Consider the following 19,945-nt stretch of genomic DNA (forward strand, 5'->3'; position numbering starts at 1 on the left):
GTGACAACACCTCCGTTCCTTAAGGAGTTTCCATCGGCAGGAGAAGCTCTTTCCCTAAGAGCACCCGGGACTCTGCCGTGCTCCGAGGACACAAAGCAACCCTGGGGATGGGCTCGGCTCCACCAGGCTGAGCCCAAACGCTGCCGGGACGCCGAGGAGCCCCTTCCCTTCCCTTCCCTTCCCTTCCCTTCCCTTCCCTTCCCTTCCCTTCCCTTCCCTTCCCTTCCCTTCCCTTCCCTTCCCCTTTCCCTGGAGGGGACGCTGGGTTTCCCCAAGCACTGGCTCACACCGGGAGGGAACTCGGCTGCTCTGTGCCCTCTCCCGGTGGTGCCACCCGTCCTGAGCGCTGCCAAGGTAAGCATTGCCCAGCTGCCAGCCCCTGATTTCACCCTGCTGCTCCTGCGTTGGTTTGTCCCTCCTGGCACAGCCCCGGGGAAGGTTCCGTGGGGTTTGGGTTGGCACCGCGGAGCAGCCTCTCCCTTCCTGCTGAATTCCCGTTTCCTCAGCCCTAGTGCACCAGGAGAGCAGCTCAAAGCCCAGCATCTCCAAACGGCCTCGTTCCTTTGGCTCTGGAGTCCGCCAACGCCTCTAAACTGCAATAAAAACACAAAGGTGATTCCAGAGGGGCAGAGCTGGGCTCATTCACAGCTCCCAGCCCTTCTCACAGGACCCCAGTGCATTTTTTCACTTGCCCTGGTTTGCAGCAGGCTCGTGGGCACTTGGGAAGTGACAGCCTCTCTTTGTAGGTCAGGTAATAGGGAGGCACTTGAGGTTTGACTCACCCACGGCGAACGCTTGATCAGCCCCAAAACCAAACCAGGTCACCTCACCCCGCACGAGGAGCACCAGAGCACTCACTGCTGCTGCTGCTGCTGCTGCTGCTGGCCTGCTTTGGGCTGAAAAGCAGCGTTTTGAGGCTTTTACTGAGGACTCTGGCCTCCCTCCAGGGAAACTCGCCATTGCTGACAGCAGGTATTGCATGGGAAGGGGAATGAGGGAGCGTGGGCTCTGCTCAGCCCAGGCAGGAGAATGGGGGTGGCAGGGCTGGTTTGGGGTCTGCTCTGTGACCCCAGAGGGGCCTGGGGGTGCTGCAGCCACCCCAGCTCCGGGGGATGCCTGCGGGGGGATGGAAAGGAGCAATTCCCCCCCGGGAGCTGCATCTCCCTGCTCCTCACCAGTGTGTGCCCTGGGTGCTGCAGAGCCCTTCCAGCCCCAAACCCGGCCCCACGAGGCTGGTGAGGCTGGGATTGCTTTCCTGGCCTGTGGGAATTCTCCCAAAGAGGCTGTGGAGAGAGGCAAAGGGAGCAAGGGAAAATCTGAGCAGCAGTGGGGTGCGGGCACAAGGGTGGGAAGCATGGCCCCGGATTTTGGGGCTGTCTCTGGGCGTTCAGTGCTGGGAAGAGCCAGGCTCAGCCTGGGCAGGATCTGTGGAAAAGATGTGATGGAAACGGGGAGTTTCCATCCCATAAAAACGTGTCTGAGCAGCCCCAGGGATGGAGACTGCAGGACCAAAGCCCTCAGGGCAGCAGCCCCACTCTGACATTTACAGAGCTTTTTTTTATGTTCAATTGGAATTTCCTGATTTCCTGACCCCGTTGCCTCCTGTCCTGTCCCTGGGGGGAGTTTGCCTCGCTCTTCTTTACTCCTCATCAAACATCCATCCCCAAGGATCCCCTTGGAGCCTCTCCTCTCCAGGCTGAGCAGCTCCCCCAGCCCTTCCACACCCTCGGGGGGCTCATTCCAGCGCATCCCCATCTCCGCTGTGTCCCTGGGACCCCAGCCCCGCAGGCAACACCTGGGGGGCTCTGGGCAGAGGGGCAGCACCCCCTGAGACCCCCGTCCCACCTTCTCCGGGGCAGGGCTGCTCAGCTCTCCCTTCCCCCGATCCCACATCCTCCCTGCAGGAATTTCTCCACGGTTTTTCGCTCCCCAGGCGATGCCGCAGCCCAGCCCATGGCGGGGCCGGGCCAGGCTTTGGCGCTGCCCGTCCTGCTCTGCTGCCTGTGCCCGGGTGAGTGACGGTGACAGGGACACCGGGATGGCACCCGAGCAGCGCCCCGGGCCCGCGGGGGGTTTGGGGTGGGGACGGGACGATCCCAGAGCTGTGGGGTTTGAGGGGAGCACTGCGGGAGGGGTCCCGTGCCCTGAGCTCCTTCTCCTTCCCCTTCCCTCCTTGGAGCGGGGACATTCCCAGGCTCCCGGGGACATTCCCAGGGCCATTCCCAGGGCCCTGCGGCCCCCGTGCCAGCTCTGCCCCCGTCCCTGCGGCCCCCGGGCTCGGCCCTGCCCTTTCCAGGAAGGGCAGATGGAGCCGATAGCGCCGAGAGCCGGCGCTGCTGCCGAGCTCCATCTGATAGGGAAGGGACGCGCCCCCGCCGCGCTAATCTGGGGATCAGAGCTCTCGGGGCGCGCGTTATTTCCCTGCACTCATTTAACGTTCGAGCGGCCCCGCGATGGGTGAAACCGGCGGGACGGGGCCGTTCCTGCTCGGCCGGGATGAGTCAGCGGGGCCGGGGCGCTGCAGCGGGGGCGGGGGGCGCATCCAGGCCCGGTTTGGGTGGGAGGGACCCGGAGCAGGGACAGAGCGCTCTCAGCCCTGTCCAGCCTGGCTTTGGGCATCGCCAGGGGTACGGGGGCAGCCGCAGCTCCTCTGGGCACCCTCAGGGGGGACAATTTCTCCCCGGCATCACTCGTGCCTCAGTTTACCTGCATCCCACGGGGTTGAAGGTGAGCAGGGCGGGCTGTAATCCCCTGGCTGCAGGGCATCCCAGGGAGGGGATCCGCTCCCTGCCGAGCCCTGCAGCCCCGGGACAGCCCCGGGATAGATTCGGCATATCCCACCCGCTTTGGCGCAGGTGCTGCGAACTTGACGTGCAACGGGCGCGTGTGGATCGAGCCCGAGCCCAGGCCCGTGGTGCTGCTGGGCTCCGACATCTCCATCGGCTGCGAGTCCCGGTTGGATTGCCCCTCGCCGCAGCAGCTCTTTATCTCCCTCAACTACAGCTCCCTGCTGGCCCTGCGCGACGGCGCCGAGCGCCTCCACCTGCCCCGCTTCCAGCTGCCCCTAGTCAGCGTCACCTGCTTCTCCCGCTGCGCCCAGAGACACCGCGTGGTGTGCGGCACCGAGATCCGGGCCGGCTGTGAGTGCCCCGTGGGACCCCCGTGTCCCAGAACCGGGCTGTGGGTGCCCCGTGTCCCCCCGTGTTCCCCGAGTCCCGGGCTGTGAGTGCCCCGTGTCCCCCCCGAGCCCCCGGGTCCGGGCTGTGAGTGCCCCGTGTCCCCAGAGCCGGGCTGTGAGTGCCCCGTGTCCCCCCGTGTTCCCCGGGTCCGGGCTGTGAGTGCCCCGTGTCCCCCCCGTGTTCCCCGAGCCCCGGGGCCACGCTGCTCTGCCTTGGGGCCGCGCCTCACCCGGGCTCGCCCCGCAGACCCCCCGGACCCCCCCGGGAACCTGAGCTGCGCCATCGCCGAGGGCTCGGAGCACCTGCGGTGCCGATGGGAGCGGGGCCGGAGCACGCACCTGCCCACCCGGCACAGCCTCCACCTGCGCAGGTGAGCCTCGGGGGTGACAGCCCCGGTGACAGCCCCCGGTGCCAGCCCCACTGACAGCAGCCTTGCCGTGCCCCAGTTCCACTTCCTTCAGCTCACGTTTTGTCACCTCCTGCCCCAGAGCCGCACGCTCACCGCAGCGCCCGGGCTCGCATCCCATCGAGCCCCACCGAGGGGAAGCTGCAGCTTCCAGCGGCTGGGGCTCCCTCTGGGGTAAGGAGAGGGTGACCCCAACACTGCCCAAACCCCAAAGGCCAGCCGAAGCAGAGGTGCTGGCTGCCACACAGTGTGCCACAGTCCCACCCTGGGATGCTCCCTGCCACCAAGGTCCCCACGGCACCACCTGGCATGTCACACCCCACCCCAAAATGTCATGGCCGGTCCCCATGGTAGCACCTGGCATGTCACACCCGTGCCAGGATGCCGTGGCTGGTCCCCTCTCAGGCTATCAGTTCTCCCTTCTCAATTTTAAGGACATTAAATCCCATCATATGTGTCATCCCAAGCTTTGTGAGGAGAAGGGACAAAGCTCCTGCTGAAATTTGGAATCAAGCTGATCCGTGCAGCCAGAAAGGAAGGAGTTCTTTTACCACTGTGAAAATACAAAAGCCCATCAGCAGTGTCAGGGAAGGGAATGAATCCCCAGCTTGCTTTAGGGGTGACAAGTGTGAGGTTTGGGAGTGGCCACGCCAGCGGGGCTGTGGTGCTGGGATACGCACTGACAGGGCTGCCTTCTGCTTCCAGGGTGGTGGCACGGGATGAGGAGGATGAGGAGGAAGAAAAGACCTTCCCTGCAGACTCACCTGTGCTGCTGAGGGAGCTGCACAACGACAGCCAGTACTGGGTGTGGGTGCAGGCCAGCAACGCGCTGGGCACTGCCCGCTCGGCCCCCCAGCGCCTCAGCCTGCAGGAGCTCGGTACGGACATCCGTCCATCTGTCCGTCCATCTGTCCCTCTATCTGTCCATCGGTCTGTCCATGTCTCCATCTATCATCCATCCATCCATCTATCTGTCCATCTGTGTCTCCATCTATCATCCGTCCATCCATCTGTCCATCCATGTCTCCATCTGTCCGTCCATCAGCCATCCATCCTTCTGTCCATCCATCCATCCCTCTATTGATCCATCTCTCCATTATCCCTCCACATCCGTCCGTCCATCCATCCGTCCGTCTATGTCTCCATCTATTATCCATCCATCTGTCTGTCCATCTGTCCGTCCATCATCTATCCATTGATCCCTTCCATCCCTCCACTATCCTTCTACATTCATCCATCCATCCATCCATCCATCTGTCCATCAATGTCTCCATCTATCATCCACCCCTCCCTCCATTGATCCTTCTATCCCTCCGTTATCCCTCTACTCCATCCATCCATCCATCCATCCATCCATCCATCCACCCATCATCCATCATCCATCCATCAATGTCTCCATCTATCATCCATCCCTCCCTCCATTGATCCTTCTATCCCTCCGTTATCCCTCCACTCCATCCATCCCTCCATCCATCCCTCCATCCCTCCCTCTGTCCCCCCGTGAGCAGCATGGTGTGCTGCGGCCATGCCTGGCCTCCCTGCCCTGCTGTGGCACTCTGGGGACACCCCTGAGCCCAGGGACCGTCCCCACCCTGCTGTTCCCTGCTGTGCCCGCAGTGGTGCCCGCCCTGCCCGTGCCCATGGGCGCCGAGACCACGGACACGTCCCCAGCCGTCACCACCACGCGCTGGAGGAGCCTGACGCGCCTGAGGGACGTGCACTGCCAGGAGAGGCACCGGGCCAGGGGCACCCCGGCGTGGCACGTGAGACCCCAAACCCCCTCACTGCCCCAGCCCCGCTCCTGCTGCAGACCCCGCGGGCAATGGGAATATTTGGGGGTATTCCAGACTCACCCCTGTGCTCTGGTGTGCTCAAACGGGCACCCCCGGCCACAGGCGGGGGACAGCAGAGCTGATGCCACCCGGGGGGGACAGCAGATGGCCTCGTGGGCAGGGTTAGCTCAGCTTTCTGAGGGAAAAGACGGAATTCCAAATATTCCCAAACATTCCGCTCTGCGAGGACAAGGCACAAAATCCTGGGGATGCTCAGAGCACACCCCAGACAAAAAACCCCAAACCCACAACTGGGGCAGGGATGGAAACTCCCTGAGCGCTGCCAGGGCTGAGCCTGGATCCCCGCTGCCACAGGAGCCCCAAAATCTCCGTGCTGGGGGCTCTGGCTGGGCCACGCAAGGTGGCACCGGAGGGGACAGGGCGGGTCTTGCCCATCGCTGCCCATCCCGCAGGGGTGGCAGCAGGGACCCGCTGTGTCCCACTCCCCTGTCAAACGCGTCACCCGCAGTGTCCCTGTGCTTCCCTGGCAGGTGGAGCCGTGTGCCAAGGTGCCCCCGGAGGGTCCCCGCTGGCAGCACGAGCTGCAGAGCGACACCGAGTTCGTGTTCCAGGCCAGGTGCCGGCTCGGCAGCGCCCGCAGCCCCTGGAGCGCCTGGAGCCCCCCGTTCCCGTACCGCACCCCCGAGGCAGGTGGGCTCAGCGCCGGCGACACCCACGGTCCTCAGTGCCCTGCTTGCTGCCCTGGGGGGGAAAACCACATCAGCCGAGGTGTCGCGACAAATCGCGGTCACCCTGAGCCAGCTCCGCCCATCCGTGCCAGCTGCTGGCTTTGGCATGAGCCTGGCACGGATGAGCGAGGCAGCGCTGCCCTCCCGTGCCGGTGCCAGCGGGGAACGGGGGGGGGGCCCATCCCGAACAGAAGCGCCGCCGCAGCTCTGCCAGCCGGTCGGGAGGGGCTGCGGGTGGGTGGGAGCCCCGGGTCCCCGGTGTGTCACGCTGTCCCCTCGGTGTCACCCCCGGTGTGTCACTCGCGGTGTCCCCGCTCCTCCGCAGCCCCCGCCGCCGCTCCCGCCGTGTGGCGGCGCCTGGGCCGGGCCCTGCCGAACGGCAGCCACGAGGTGACGGTGTTGATCAAGGTACGGGCTCGGGGCGGCCTCAGCTCCGCCGCTCCTCCCCGGGCAGCGCCGGTGCCGCCTCCGTGCGGAGCCCGCGGGACAGGGCCAGCCCGGCTCGGAGCCACATCCCCATCCCCGTAAAGGTGTCACAGCCGGCTGTGGGCTCAGAGCCCCCGATCCCGGCTGTGGGGGTGTCAGACCCCCCGATCCCGGCCGGGTGTGGGGGTGTCAGACCCCCCGATCCCGGCCTCTCTCGCCCCCGCAGCCGCTGTCGGCCCGGGATGCCCGCGGGAGGGTCCTGGGCTACGCCGTGAGCGCGGAGAGCCCCTCGGGAGCGCTGTGGCCGCTGTGCCTCACCGCGGGCACCGAGTGCTCGCTGCTGGTGCCGCCCGGAGCCCGCAGCCTCCTCGTCACCGCCCGCAACGCCAAGGGCGCCTCCAGCCCCGCCAGCATCCCTCTGAACTGGGCGGCAGCTCCGCAAGGTACGGGGGCACCGCCGACACCGACCCTGCCCCAGGGAAATGCTGGATTTGGCACCGGGAGAGACCTTAAAGCCCAGCTGATTTCATTGTCCCATGGCAGGGACACCTCCCACTGTCCCAGGCTGCTCCAATGTCCAGCCTGGCCTCGGGCACTGCCAGGGATCCAGGGGCAGCCACAGCAAATCTGGGAATTCCAGCCCAGCCCCTGCCCACCCTGCCAGGGAACAATTCCCAATCTCCCATCCATCCCTGCCCTCTGGCAGTGGGAGCCATTCCCTGTGTGCTGTCCCTCCATCCCTGTCCCCAGCCCCTCTGCAGCTCTCCTGGAGCCCCTTCAGGCTCTGGAATCTCAGCCCTTCACCTCCCAAGGCCGCAGCAACAAACTCATTTTTAAGTTAGCCCTGTCCGTGTTGGCTGGCAAAGCAAAGGGTGCCAGGCTGCTCCTGGGAGCTGGGTCCTTGCAAACTGAAAAAGAAGGGGGCAAAAATCCTTTTAAATCCTTTTAGGGCCACCTTACGGTCCCTATGCCCCGAGGTGTGGTTTCCCCCCACAACCACGTTTTGCTCGTTCTGAAAAACGTGTCTGAATGAGCAATGGGAGGGGAAAGTCCCATTCAGGCTGAGGACAAACACATGACTAAAAGGAAACTGAAGAGAAATAAGGTGGAAAAACCTCTCTCGACTCTGATGCTTATCAGAACCCTGCACGTTTCTGGTAAGCAGGGACAGCTGAAGCATTTCAGAGCTGAGGGTGCGGGGCTTGCAAGCACAGAGCTCCACATCTGGCTGGGGAGGAGCACAGCTGGAGGGCCACGGGCACCTGGGCTGTGCCAGGCACAGGGCAGGGACTGTCCCCATGAAGGAGAGTGAGGGGCTGGAGAGTGCCCAGGGCAGGGAATGGAGCTGGGCAGGGGCTGCAGAATCCCTGAGGAGCTGGGCAGGGGCTGCAGAATCCCTGAGGAGCTGGGCAGGGGCTGCAGAATCCCTGAGGGAGCCGGGCAGGGGCTGCAGAATCCCTGAGGAGCTGGGCAGGGGCTGCAGAATCCCTGAGGAGCTGGGCAGGGGCTGCAGAATCCCTGAGGAGCTGGGCAGGGGCTGCAGAATCCCTGAGGAGCTGGGCAGGGGCTGCAGAATCCCTGAGGAGCTGGGCAGGGGCTGCAGAATCCCTGAGGAGCTGGGCAGGGGCTGCAGAATCCCTGAGGAGCTGGGCAGGGGCTGCAGAATCCCTGAGGAGCTGGGCAGGGGCTGCAGAATCCCTGAGGAGCCGGGCAGGGGCTGCAGAATCCCTGAGGGAGCTGGGCAGGGGCTCAGCCTGGAGCAAAGGAGGCTCAGGGGCCCTTGTGGCTCTGCACAGGAGGGGACAGCCCAGGGAGCAGGCTGGGAACAGGGACAGGAGCGGAGGGAACGGCCTCAGGGTGGACATTTGGGAATATTCCTTCCTGGAAAGGTTTCCCAGCCCTGGCACAGGTGCCCCAGGGCAGGGGTGAATCCCCATCCCTGGAGGGGTTCAAAAGCCACATGGATGTGGCACTTGGGGACATGGGACAGTGGTGGCCTTGATCTTTAAGGTCTTTTCCAACCTGAATAATTCTATTATATATATATAATAATTCTATTATATATATGTGTGTGTGTGTGTTTATATACAAACCCACCATATTCTGTAATTCCCTGCTCACCCTTCAGCTTTCAAGCCCCTCCAGGAAAGCCGCATTTCCCCTGGGCGGGGCTGACCCTCCCCAGTGCCCAGGGATGGGTTCGGGCTGTTTGAGTTGCCCCTGCCCCGTCTCCCCACAGAGTTCCCGGCCCCGGAGGCGCTGGAGGTGCAGCAGGAGCAGCAGAGCAGGGCCCTGGTGCGGTGGCAGCGCCCCCAGCCCAGCCAGAGCCCCCTGCTCTGGTTCATCCTGGAGTGGGTGCACGGCCCCCAGCACGGCCTGCAGGAGCAGCACAGCTGGGAGAGAATCCCAAAACACCAAACTCACACCTACATCCCAGGTGGGACAGCCCAGGAACCCCCTTCTGCTGGGCACTGCTCCTCGGGACCTTAGAAACCCAAATCAGGCTGTAAATCGGGATTAGATTATAACTCCAAATCAGGCTGTAAATCTGGATTAGATTATAACTCCAAATCAGGCTGTAAATCGGGATTAGATTATAACTCCAAATCAGGCTGTAAATCTGGATTATATTATAAATCCAAATCAGGCTGTCAATCTGGATTAGATTATAACTCCAAATCAGGCTGTCAATCTGGATTAGATTATAACTCCAAATCAGGCTGTTAATCTGAATTAGATTATAAATCCAAATCAGACTATAAATCTCAATTAGATTATAAATCCAAATTAGACTATAAATCCAGATTACATTATAAATCCAAATCAGACTATCAATCAGGATTAGATTAGATTAGAAATCCAAATCAGACCATAAATCCAAATTAGATTATAAATCCAAATCAAACTATCAATCTGAATTACGTTATAAATTCGAATTAGATTATAAATCTGAATCAGACTATCAATCAGGATTAAATTATAAATCCAAACCAGACTATCAAGGCAGCTTCATTTGAGTTTGAGCCCCTGCCCACTTTTTTGGGGGAGGGAGTGGGGCCATGAAGAGTCCTTAGAGAAGGAGGGGAGGGAAGCAGCTGGAGATTTGAGGGCAGACAGTGGGATTTGGGTCCCTGGGTGAAGATCACAGGGGAAGGAGGGGATGGGGAGGGAAAGAAAATTAATTAAATGCATTCATTATTTAATGAATTAAAAATGAGCTGGTGGGCCAGGAACGACCCCAGACCCTCAAGGGGTAACCCAGCTGCTGTCACCGCTCAGTGCCCAGCCCCTGGCCCAGCCCAGCAGACAAAATCCCCATTTTGAAGGTGAATCTGTGCTTTGCCGGCAGGGCCAGCGGCTCCGCGGCAGGCGCGGCTGTACGCGGTGTATCCCGGCGGGATCAGCGCTCCCCGCTCCAGCCCAGGTGAGCCTGACGGGGAAAATGCTGCTGCTCCCCTTGGGGATCATCCCTGGGGCCGGGAACAGCGCAAACCCTCCCGCCCAGCACGGCAAGGAAAGCATAAAATGCATTTAATCAATGTACTGGTGTCAGACCCATCTCCAGCTGGTGTTTGCTCCCCGCACAGACCCAGAACAGCCCAGAACCTCATTTCCCATCAGCAGAGGCACCTGCGGGGTCGCTGCCCCTTTCTAGGGCAGAAAAGTGAGTTTGCACATGCAGAACTCGCAGTAAGATGTTGCAGATGAACCAAAATCCAGCACAGAGCTTTTCCAGGGAGCAGCTGGGCAGAGCCAGCCTGCCCTTCCTACCTGGAGTCAACAGAGCCTTGGGGGGGACATCTGCAGCTGGGTCAGTGCTGGGCAGGGTTTGGGGAAGGAAGGGAAACCTCATTTCCAGCACTGGGGTGGCTTTGTGCACCCTCAGAGCTGCGCAGGAGGGTGAGGCCAAGCTGTGACACCAGAGCAGGGTCTGAGCCCCAGAGCTGCCCCAGCCCAGCCCAGCTGGGGCTGAGGGCCAGGGCTGGGCTTAAATAGAGCCCACCCTGGGGCCAGGTGGGGCTGGGCAGGACCATCAAGGGCTGTCAGAGCCCAAAGTACCTGCAGGTGACACCTGAGGGGACACCTGAGGGTGTCCCTGGCTCCTGGCTCCGATGCCACCTGAGATGGGCCCCCTGCAGCTGCCCAGGGGTTTCTCCTGGGCCAGAGCAGCCCCGTGGCCCTGCAGGAGCCCCTGGAGCAGGGCAGCTGTTCCCAGGAAATGCAAGCAGACATTCCTGGATGGGTGTCCCGGGCTGGCCCTGGGCGCTGTCCGCGGGGCAGGACCCTTCCCCGTGGCTCCAAATCAGGGACAAGGGATCCCGAGGGAATTGCTGAACTGGCCAGGATCAGAGGGAATTGCTGAACTGGCCAGGATCAAAGCTGGCTGCTTATCTCAGCAGAAAGAGGCTTCTTGCCATGGCAGGGCCTCCAGCTGCAGATCTTCCCTCACTGCATGGAAATAATCAGGAAATTCATTCCCAAGGGGCGCAGGCACTTTGGGAATCACAGAATCCCACAATGGGCTGGGTTGGAATTGACCTCAAATCCCACCCAGTGCCACCCCTGCCATGGCACGGACATGTCCCACTGTGCCAGGCTGCTCCAGCCTGGCCTGGGACACTCCAGGGATCCACAACTTCTCTGGAAAAGATGTTAACAACCCGGGAGTGCTTGTGGAAAATGATGGAGCTCCCCAGGGGGACTAAATCCTTGTTTAGGGTGCTGAGGGCAGGGAGGGATGTGCGGGGAAGAGGTTCTGTAGGTGGGGACAGGATTGATCAACACCTCATTTAATTGTGGGGATGATGTGGAGAGCCCAGCAGAGCTGGAGTTACTCATTGCTTCAGGGAGCTCAATTGTCCTTGTTACACCATTATTTATTTTTCTCAAAAGATAGAACCAAGGCAGGTTTGGTGTCACCCAGAGCCCTCTGAAGGAACCACAGACGTTTTTTCCCTCTCTCTGTTCCAGCCCCTGCAGAGGAGCCGCTCCTGGGCAGCACCTACAGCGAGATGTCCCAGGGTAAGGAGGGCAGCTCTGCCTTGCTAGGCCAGGCTTTGTGCTCTGGGCAGCTCTGCCTTGCTTGGCCAGGCTTTGTGCTCTGGGCAGCTCTGCCTTGCTGGGCCAGGCTTTGTGCTCTGGGCAGCTCTGCCTTGCTGGGCCAGGCTTTGTGCTCTGGGCAGCTCTGCCTTGCTGGGCCAGGCTTTGTCCCGTGGGAGCTCTGCCTTGCTAGGCCAGGCTTTGTCCTGTGTGGGAGCTCTGCCTTGCTGGGCCAGGCTTTGTCCCATGGGGGGTTTAACCCAGGCAGCTCCTGGCTGTGGGAATTGAGAGCTCCCAGATGCTCTGGGTTCTCATCCTCAAGGTTGTTCATTGTTCCTTATCTATAAAATTCTCTCTCCTGTCCAGCTGAGGTCTGTTCAGCAGGACAAACAGAGGCACTCTGCCTGCCCCAGGGCAGTGTTATCTTTTTATACTAAAAACTACCTGTACAATATTTACCATAACTTCCCAATACCCATCACCTATGTCAGACAGTGAGTTCTACTCTAAACCAATCCCAAAGTGCCACCATCACAGCAGGAGATGGAGGCCAAGAAGAAGAGGCTGGACATAGATTCCTCCATCTTACCCCTTGGACACCCATTCTAAAAACCCTAAAAAAATCTCTTTTTCACTCTGTGACAAACTATTTTTCTACTTAAACTCTTTTGACTTGTAATTCTTCACACAAGGTTGGCAATTTTTTTTCCATGGATCAAGACCAAAGGCACAGGGTCCTTGGGCTCTGTGCTGAGGCCTCTGAGCCCCCTGGGCAGGGGCTGGAGCCCTCCAGGGCAGCCAGAGGGATTTCCTGGGTTCCAACAAGAGCCAATTAAGGAGTTTTTCCCCAAGTGCAGGGAAGATAAGCAGCACCCACAGACTGCAAGCTTTGAGTTCTGCTCTCTACCGAGGCTAAAACACGATGCTCAGTCCAAGGGGGAAGTGTCAAACCCAGCAAATATCGAATTAACCCATGCAGGAGGCTGATTCCACCCTGCAGCTGGGACCAGGGACGTGTTTCAGCGTTTCCCACCCTTCTGGGGATGCTCAGCTTGCACATCCTCTGGTAAAGGTCACGGTCTGTTTCAGCTCCTAAACCAAAAGCAAAACCAGCCCAGGCTGAGGAATTCACGTCAGCACTTCTGGGGCAGGAAATGGTGAATGGTGAATGGTGAGTGAGTGCAGCACCCAGGCTGTGACCTCCTCCCTTCCAGCCCCTGCAGATGATGACATCCGAGTTTTCCTGGGACTGAGCCTCAGCGTGGTCGGATTATCCGTTCTTTTTGCAGTTGTGATGTTTAAAAAGTCAGTCAGGAAAAGGTATTCCTTTCTCCTCCATGTCTTCTTCCCTTATTCCCAATTCAGAATTTTTTTACCCCTTTTTTGGGGGAGGGTGTTTGGGGGGATTTTTGGGGAGTTTTTGTGGTTTCTTTTTTTTCTTTTCTTTTTTTTTTTTTTTTTTTTTTTTTTTTTTTTTTTACATAGAAGAAATATAAAATTTCTTCTGGGATGTTTTAAAATCAACTACAGAGTCCCTTTCAACTCAGCCTGAGGGCAATATCACACATTTATCGTATGAAAGGACTTTCTGGTGCTCTACAGTAAGGCAGAGACCAGCAAAAAAACAGTGAAATAAACATGAAATTGGTGAAATTTAAGAATGGGGAACCCAGAGTTTCCAAGGCTGGGTGTTCTTCATGCGTCCTTCCCACCCAGAGAGTTTCATCCTGCATGAGGAATATCTGAATAACACACTGCAGTAACATTTGGGGTTTTTTTTTCCCTTTTGTGAAGGGTCAAGGCCGCCCTCGTGTCCCTCTTGCCAAGGTGGATGTTTGAGGACTTTCCCCACATGGAGAACAGCACCGTGGTGAAGTCACTCCAGGTGAGGGCAGGGTTATCTCCTGGCTTTGCTTCCCCTCAGATTAAAGCTGGGCTTTACAGAATTATCCAGGTTGGAAAATCCCTCTGAGACCATCGAGTCCAACCACCACCAGCACTGCCAAGGCCAACACTGCCCCGTGTCCCCAAGTGCAACATCCATGGGGATTTTAAATCCCTGCAGGGCTGGACAGCCCGTTCCACACAGACATTTTCCCAAAAATCCAGCCCAAAACTCCCCTGGCACGACTTGAGGCCATTTCCTCTGGTAACATCCCCTGTTAGCTGGGAGAGGGCAGCTTGTGTGAGAACAGGGATGGAATGGAGGAGCAGGGATGGGATGGATGGATGGATGGATGGATGGATGGATGGATGGATGGATGGATGGATGGATGGATGGATGGATGGATGGATGATGGATGGATGGATGATGGATGGATGGATGGATGGATGGATGGATGGATGGATGGATGGATGGATGGATGGATGATGGATGGATGGATGGATGATGGATGGATGATGGATGGATGGATGATGGATGGATGGATGGATGGATGGATGGATGGATGGATGGATGGATGATGGATGGATGGATGGATGGATGGATGATGGATGGATGGATGATGGATGATGGATGGATGGAAGGATGGATGGATGATGGATGATGGATGATGGATGGATGATGGATGGATGGATGGATGGATGATGGATGGATGGATGGATGGATGGATGATGGATGGATGGATGGAGGGATGGATGGATGGATGGAGGAGCTGGGATGGGATGGATGGAGGAGCGGGGATGGGATGGAGGAGCTGGGATGGATGGATGGATGGATGGATGGATGGATGGATGGATGGAGGGATGGATGGATGGATGGATGGATGATGGATGGATGATGGATGGATGGATGGATGGATGGATGGATGGATGGATGGATGATGGATGGATGATGGATGGATGGATGGATGGATGGATGGATGGATGGATGGATGGATGGAGGAGCTGGGATGGGATGGATGGATGGATGATGGATGGATGATGGATGGATGGATGGATGATGGATGGATGGATGATGGATGGATGGATGATGGATGGATGGATGGATGGATGATGGATGGATGGATGATGGATGGATGGATGATGGATGGATGGATGGATGGATGATGGATGGATGATGGATGGATGATGGATGGATGGATGGAGGAGCAGGGATGGGATGGAGGAGCTGGGATGGGATGGATGGAGGAGCTGGGATGGGATGGAGGAGCAGGTCTGGGATGGAGGAGCTGGGATGGATGGAGGAGCAGGGCTGGGATGGATGGAGGAGCAGGGCTGGATGAAGGTGGCACAGCTATCCTCCTTTCCCCAGGACAAGGCTGATTTCCCCAGTGCCAGCCTCCAGGAGCCCTTCCTGGACCCCGCAGTCTCCGATGTCCAGGAGGTGCCAGCGCAGGAGCGGCCCCAGCGCCGGGAGCCCGAGGCCAGGGCAGGGGTGGCCGAGCCCAGGGGGGTGCCCAGGAGCGTGGTGGCCCCCAGGAGCGCAGCCCCAGGGCAGCTGGGTGCCTACAAACCCCAGCTCTCCGACGGGAACGCTTTGGGGTACGTGGCTGCCGGAATCTGCCCGGCGCAGCCGCCCACGCCCATCCCGCAGCCAGAGCTGGGAATCTTCTCCCAGGATTACACCAGCCCTGTCGCCCAGCTGTGGGACACGCAGGGAGGGACCCCCCAGCTGTACCTGCTGGACAAGATCAACCTGGTGCTCAACAGCAGCCTGGAGTTCCCTGTACGCGGACACGGACCCGTCCCGGAGCAGCGCTGGGAGCCCGGCCCCGAGCAGATGCTGGTGCCCGAGGAGCTGCTGTCCTGCCTGAGGGCCACCAACAGGGACCCTGCATCCCACACGGCATGGCAGGGCTGCCCTGAGGGCAGCTGGGACTGGGGATAAACCTGGAGCAGGGACACGGGCGGTGTCAGCACCGGGATGGGCAATTGCAGAGCCAGAGCAACGCTCCCCGCTGGAATTCTGCCTTCTTACTCCACTGCAGCTTCTTGGGGCTGCTGGGAATCCTGGGCCAGCAAACCCCAGTTTTAACCTTACCTCACACTGGCAGAAGCAAAAAATCCCATAAAGCTTGGATTCCTGGGATGCAATCAGGAGATTCCTGCAGGGTGAAATATCTTCAATTACTGCTCAGCATCGTCCTCTTGTTAAGGGTTTGGAGCACTTCATTCCCAAGGGTTTGGGACATTTCATTCCCAAGGGTTTGGAGCACTTCATTCCCAAGGGTTTGGAGCACTTCATTCCCAAAGGTTTGGAGCATCTCATTCCCAAATGTTTGGAGCATTTAATTCCCAAATGTTTGGAGCATTTAATTCTCAAATGTTTGGGGCATTTCATTCCCAAGAGATTGGAGCAGTTAATTTTCAAAAGTTTGGAGCATTTCATTCTCAAATGTTCGGAGCATGGCCTTCCCAATTGTTTGGAGCACTCCATTCCCAATTGTTTGGAGCACTTCATTGCCAAAGGTTTGGGGCACTTCATTCCTGGAGTTAATTGCAGCTAAAATGGATATAAAAGTCCCCCAGACATCCTGGCAGAGATGTGGAAAATATTTTGGGATTGCTCCTGATGAACAGACACTGCACCAAGAAGGATTTATGTGTCACACTGGTACCAACAACATGGAACCAAGAACATGGAATATTTTCTGTATTTCATTTTCCTCCCATTCCAAATAAAACCCCACTCGGGTGAGAACACACCTCCACCTCCTGCCAGGCTGATTTCAAACGCCTCTGAAGTGGTCACTGGCCAAGCCCTTCCCTTTGGGTGAGGGATTTACCATCTCACAGCACCCTGTCACCCCTCAGCCTGGCTGTGGGAAGGGCAGTGTGGCACAGGAAAATGGGATTTATCTGGCTCATGAGCATGGATTTGGATCTTTGGTAAAACACAGCAGCTGCCTTCCTTCAGCAGCCCTAAAACCATCTCCAGGTATTCTGGGACTTACAAAATATTCCCTTTTTTTTTCCTATTGTTTTTCCTATGCACTGTGAGCATTTCTCCATCAGCTGCTACACAAATGGATTTATTTTGTTGCTTGTCCTCAGCACTCCCAATCCCCCTGGTGTGCTGTGCTGGTCCCTCACTGCCCAGCAATCTGTCACAGTGTCCAGAGGAGCAGTGACCAGCAAGGAGGGGAGGATTCCCCCTCAGAAGCAGCAAACCAGCACAGAAATGGGAGTGTGGCAGGGCAGGGAGCCCAGAATTGAATAAATTGAATTAGAGAGTGCTGCTCGAGCAGGAAGGAAGTTGTACAAGAACACCACAGGACCCTGAGCAGCCCAAGCGTGAGGAGGGGAAGGGTTTTTTGCAGAGTCCACATCCTGGGGCTTGTGCTGCTCCTTCACCTGAGCTGCAAAACCTGGGGGGGGAATTGTTCCCCAGCCAAACAGGGCTGGTGCTGCCCTCCAGGAGCTGCCGGGTGCATTCCCAGCCCCAGGAATCCTGAAAATCCCCCTGGGCAGAGCAGCACAGCTCCTGCATTCCCAGGGGCAGGGCAGGGATGGAGAATTCCCAGCTCCCAGCATGGATGGACACCAGAGAACCACCAGTGCCACCCTGCCCTGACCCCTGGGAGATACAGGGAATGTTTCTGCTTATAAAGGGAATATTTCTGCTACAGGGAGTATTTCACAGGTGCCCAGAGCAGCAGTGCCCAAGGACACTGGGGCTGGAGCAGCCTGGGACAGTGGGAGGTGTCCCTGCCATGGCAGGGTGGCACTGGATGGATTTAAGGATTCCCAAACCATTCTTGGATTCTGTGATCCCAAACCCCATCCCAGGATGCTCCAAGCCCCAACCAGCCTGGCCTGGAGCATTTCCAGGGATGGGGCATCCCATGAATCCCATCACAGTCACTCCCAACTGATTTATTTTGACTTCTCAGGGTTCCCTCCTTCCCTCAAATATTCCAAACCCCCTCATTTTTGGTATCAGGATTTTCTATCCCCGGTTTTAAGCTCGGTTTTACCATTGGCAGTCAGATCCAGTGGCAGAGATTCCCTCTTGTTTATCAGCTCAGGAATGAATTCCATGATTTTCAGGACCCACAGAGATGCACCACGGTGCTGTCTCATCATCACCAAAGTTCTAAAAAAAAATATTTTTTTATAAAGAATATTTCTTTTAAAAACATTTTTTTTAATATAAAGGGAAGGAGGGAACAGTTAAAAGGAACAAGGAATTGGGTGCGGGCAGCTCAGGGGGGTTGGAGAGCAGAGAGAGGCACTCACTCCTGCTCTGAACTCCAGATGAGTTTTTTCAATTAAAATATTAAAAAGATAAAAAATAAGAAAATATCTTACAGAGAAGCTAAAATGAGAGTGGATGTGCCTCTGGACGAGCCCCTTGCTCTGAGCAAAAATTCAACTTTTTATCTGTGATGTCTGTGTCTACCAGGGGGAGTTCAAGGTGCAAGGAGGTCCCAGCCCCGCCAGGGATCAGCCCGAGGCTCCCCTGTGGGATTTGTTCACCTCCCCAAAAAGTCAGCCTGCAAATTATTGAACCTGAAACGAGACTGAAGAAGCAACAAATAAATTTAACACACAATAAACGGTGTATTAATGTGCATCTGAGCTGCGGTTTTAAGCCCTTTGTGTCATTGCCATGCAGGAGGAGTGGAATTCATTCTGTTTGAGGTTGGCAGCACAGAGAGCTGGGTTTAGGCTCAGCTTAGTCACCAACCATTGCCATGCAGGAGGAGTGGAATTCATTCTGTTTGAGGTTGGCAGCACAGAGAGCTGGGTTTAGGCTCAGCTTAGTCACCAACCGATGGCGCCGCTTCATTCGTTCCTTATCTACAGAGTCTGGGCTCCTGCAGCTGGCAAAGCCTCAGCACCAAAGGCCAAAAACCCCTTAAACCCCTTGGGAAGAGCAGCGGGAGGTGACAGAAACCTGCTCTGAGTAACCTGGTGCCGCTGGGTTCCCTCTGTGCCTGCACCTGCCCACCCTGCCAGCCCTGGCTGCCAGTGAACTGTGGGGAGATTGTGGCTGATAACGGCACTGCAGGGCTAAAATTGGATTCCAGGCAGGGAGGTTTCACAGAGCTCAGTAACACCCAGGCCTCGGGGGATTTCTGAGCACACAGGGTGCAGATCAAAGCCCAGATTGTGACCCAGGCTCTGCAAAGCCGCAGAGAGAAGTGCCTGGCTCAGCAGAACCCTGCTGAAAACCTGTCAGGGCAAAGCCAGCGGCAGCTGGGGCGGCCTCGCAGCAAAACTGGGGATTATCCTTAAAAATGATGGGATTTGGGGGAGCCTCTGCCGTCCCTGAGCCTCTGGGGGGTTTGGGGAGGAGGGTGAGCAGCCCTGCCCAGGGCTGAGCTCAGACTGAAACCAGGCTGGTGACTCAGAGCAGGGGATGTGAGAGGGCAGGCTGTGGCCGGGTCTCACCAGGCTCCACATCGGTGCCAGCCCTCAATGCCACCTTCCCATGAGGGCAAATCCCATGGGGATGGCACTGGGAGAGCCCTGGGAGCAGGGCTGGGATGGAGGAGCAGGGATGGGATGGAGGAGCAGGAATGGGATGGAGGAGCTGGGATGGGATGGAGGAGCAGGGATGGGATGGAGGAGCAGGGATGGGATGGGTGGAGGAGCAGGGATGGGATGGGTGGAGGAGCAGGGATGGGATGGATGGAGGAGCAGGGATGGGATGGGTGGAGGAGCAGGGATGGGATGGGTGGAGGAGCAGGGATGGGATGGAGGAGCTGGGATGGGATGGGATGGAGGAGCAGGGATGGGATGGAGGAGCAGGGATGGGATGGATGGAGGAGCTGGGATGGGATGGGATGGAGGAGCTGGGATGGGATGGATGGAGGAGCTGGGATGGGATGGGATGGAGGAGCAGGGATGGATAGATGGAGGAGCAGGGATAGATGGATGAAAGAGCAGGGCTGGGATGAGGGAGCAGGGCTGGGATGCAGCTGTGGATGTGTTTTGTTCACCATCCAATCCCCCTGGGCACTGCTGGACCCAAACCCTCCCTGGGCCCCCCTGGCCGGGCTGGAACGTGAACAATGGGATTTTCCAGGCTGGGTGACTCATTCCATCCTGCTGGGGACAGCAGAGTCACAGCGGGGACTCCGGACCTGCCCTGGCACCTGCCCTGGCACCGGGGCTGGCACCGCCGGCTCTGCCTCTCCTCCCCAGGCTCTGTCCCTGGCACCGGCGCCTCCCTGGTTTTTCTGGGTTCTGTGGTGGGCAGGAGGCAATGGAGGAGGAATCGTAGGGAGCAGCAGAGTTTGGGGCTTAAAAGTGTGGGAGGGGGAAAGCAGGAAAGGAAAATGGAGGAAAAAGAAAGGGGAAAAGATAAAAAAAAAAATAGAAAAAAAAGATTAAAAATATATAGATAAATAAAAAATATAAAAATATAAAAAAGATAGATAAAAAGATGAAAAGATAAAAAAGATAGATAAAAAAGATAAAAAA

General features: G+C 57.8%; 1 protein-coding gene across 1 annotated transcript; it reads left to right on the plus strand.

Moving 5' to 3' along the window:
* Nucleotides 1-194: 194 nt before the first annotated feature.
* Nucleotides 195-18,089, plus strand: IL23R (interleukin 23 receptor). Its single transcript, XM_063166299.1, has 16 exons — nucleotides 195-354; nucleotides 747-972; nucleotides 1,934-2,011; nucleotides 2,856-3,140; nucleotides 3,426-3,549; nucleotides 4,291-4,463; nucleotides 5,203-5,348; nucleotides 5,909-6,068; nucleotides 6,432-6,514; nucleotides 6,759-6,975; nucleotides 8,772-8,969; nucleotides 9,882-9,956; nucleotides 11,504-11,554; nucleotides 12,787-12,892; nucleotides 13,367-13,457; nucleotides 14,826-18,089. Exons 3-16 carry the CDS (start codon nucleotides 1,954-1,956, stop codon nucleotides 15,399-15,401), a joined length of 2,343 nt encoding a protein of 780 aa, XP_063022369.1. The 5' UTR covers nucleotides 195-354; nucleotides 747-972; nucleotides 1,934-1,953; the 3' UTR covers nucleotides 15,402-18,089.
* The last annotated feature ends 1,856 nt before the right edge of the window (nucleotides 18,090-19,945 follow it).

This window comes from Melospiza melodia, chromosome 11, assembly GCF_035770615.1.
Source record: "Melospiza melodia melodia isolate bMelMel2 chromosome 11, bMelMel2.pri, whole genome shotgun sequence".
Lineage (NCBI taxonomy): Eukaryota > Metazoa > Chordata > Aves > Passeriformes > Passerellidae > Melospiza > Melospiza melodia.

Coding starts and splice junctions, on each gene's coding strand:
- IL23R (XM_063166299.1), top strand. CDS start 1,954: ATGGCGGGGCCGGGCCAGGCTTTGGCGCTGCCCGTCCTGCTCTGCTGC. Junction 3,550..4,290: donor CACAGCCTCCACCTGCGCAG/GTGAGCCTCGGG, acceptor TTCTGCTTCCAG/GGTGGTGGCACGGGATGAGG. Junction 5,349..5,908: donor GGGGCACCCCGGCGTGGCAC/GTGAGACCCCAA, acceptor CTTCCCTGGCAG/GTGGAGCCGTGTGCCAAGGT.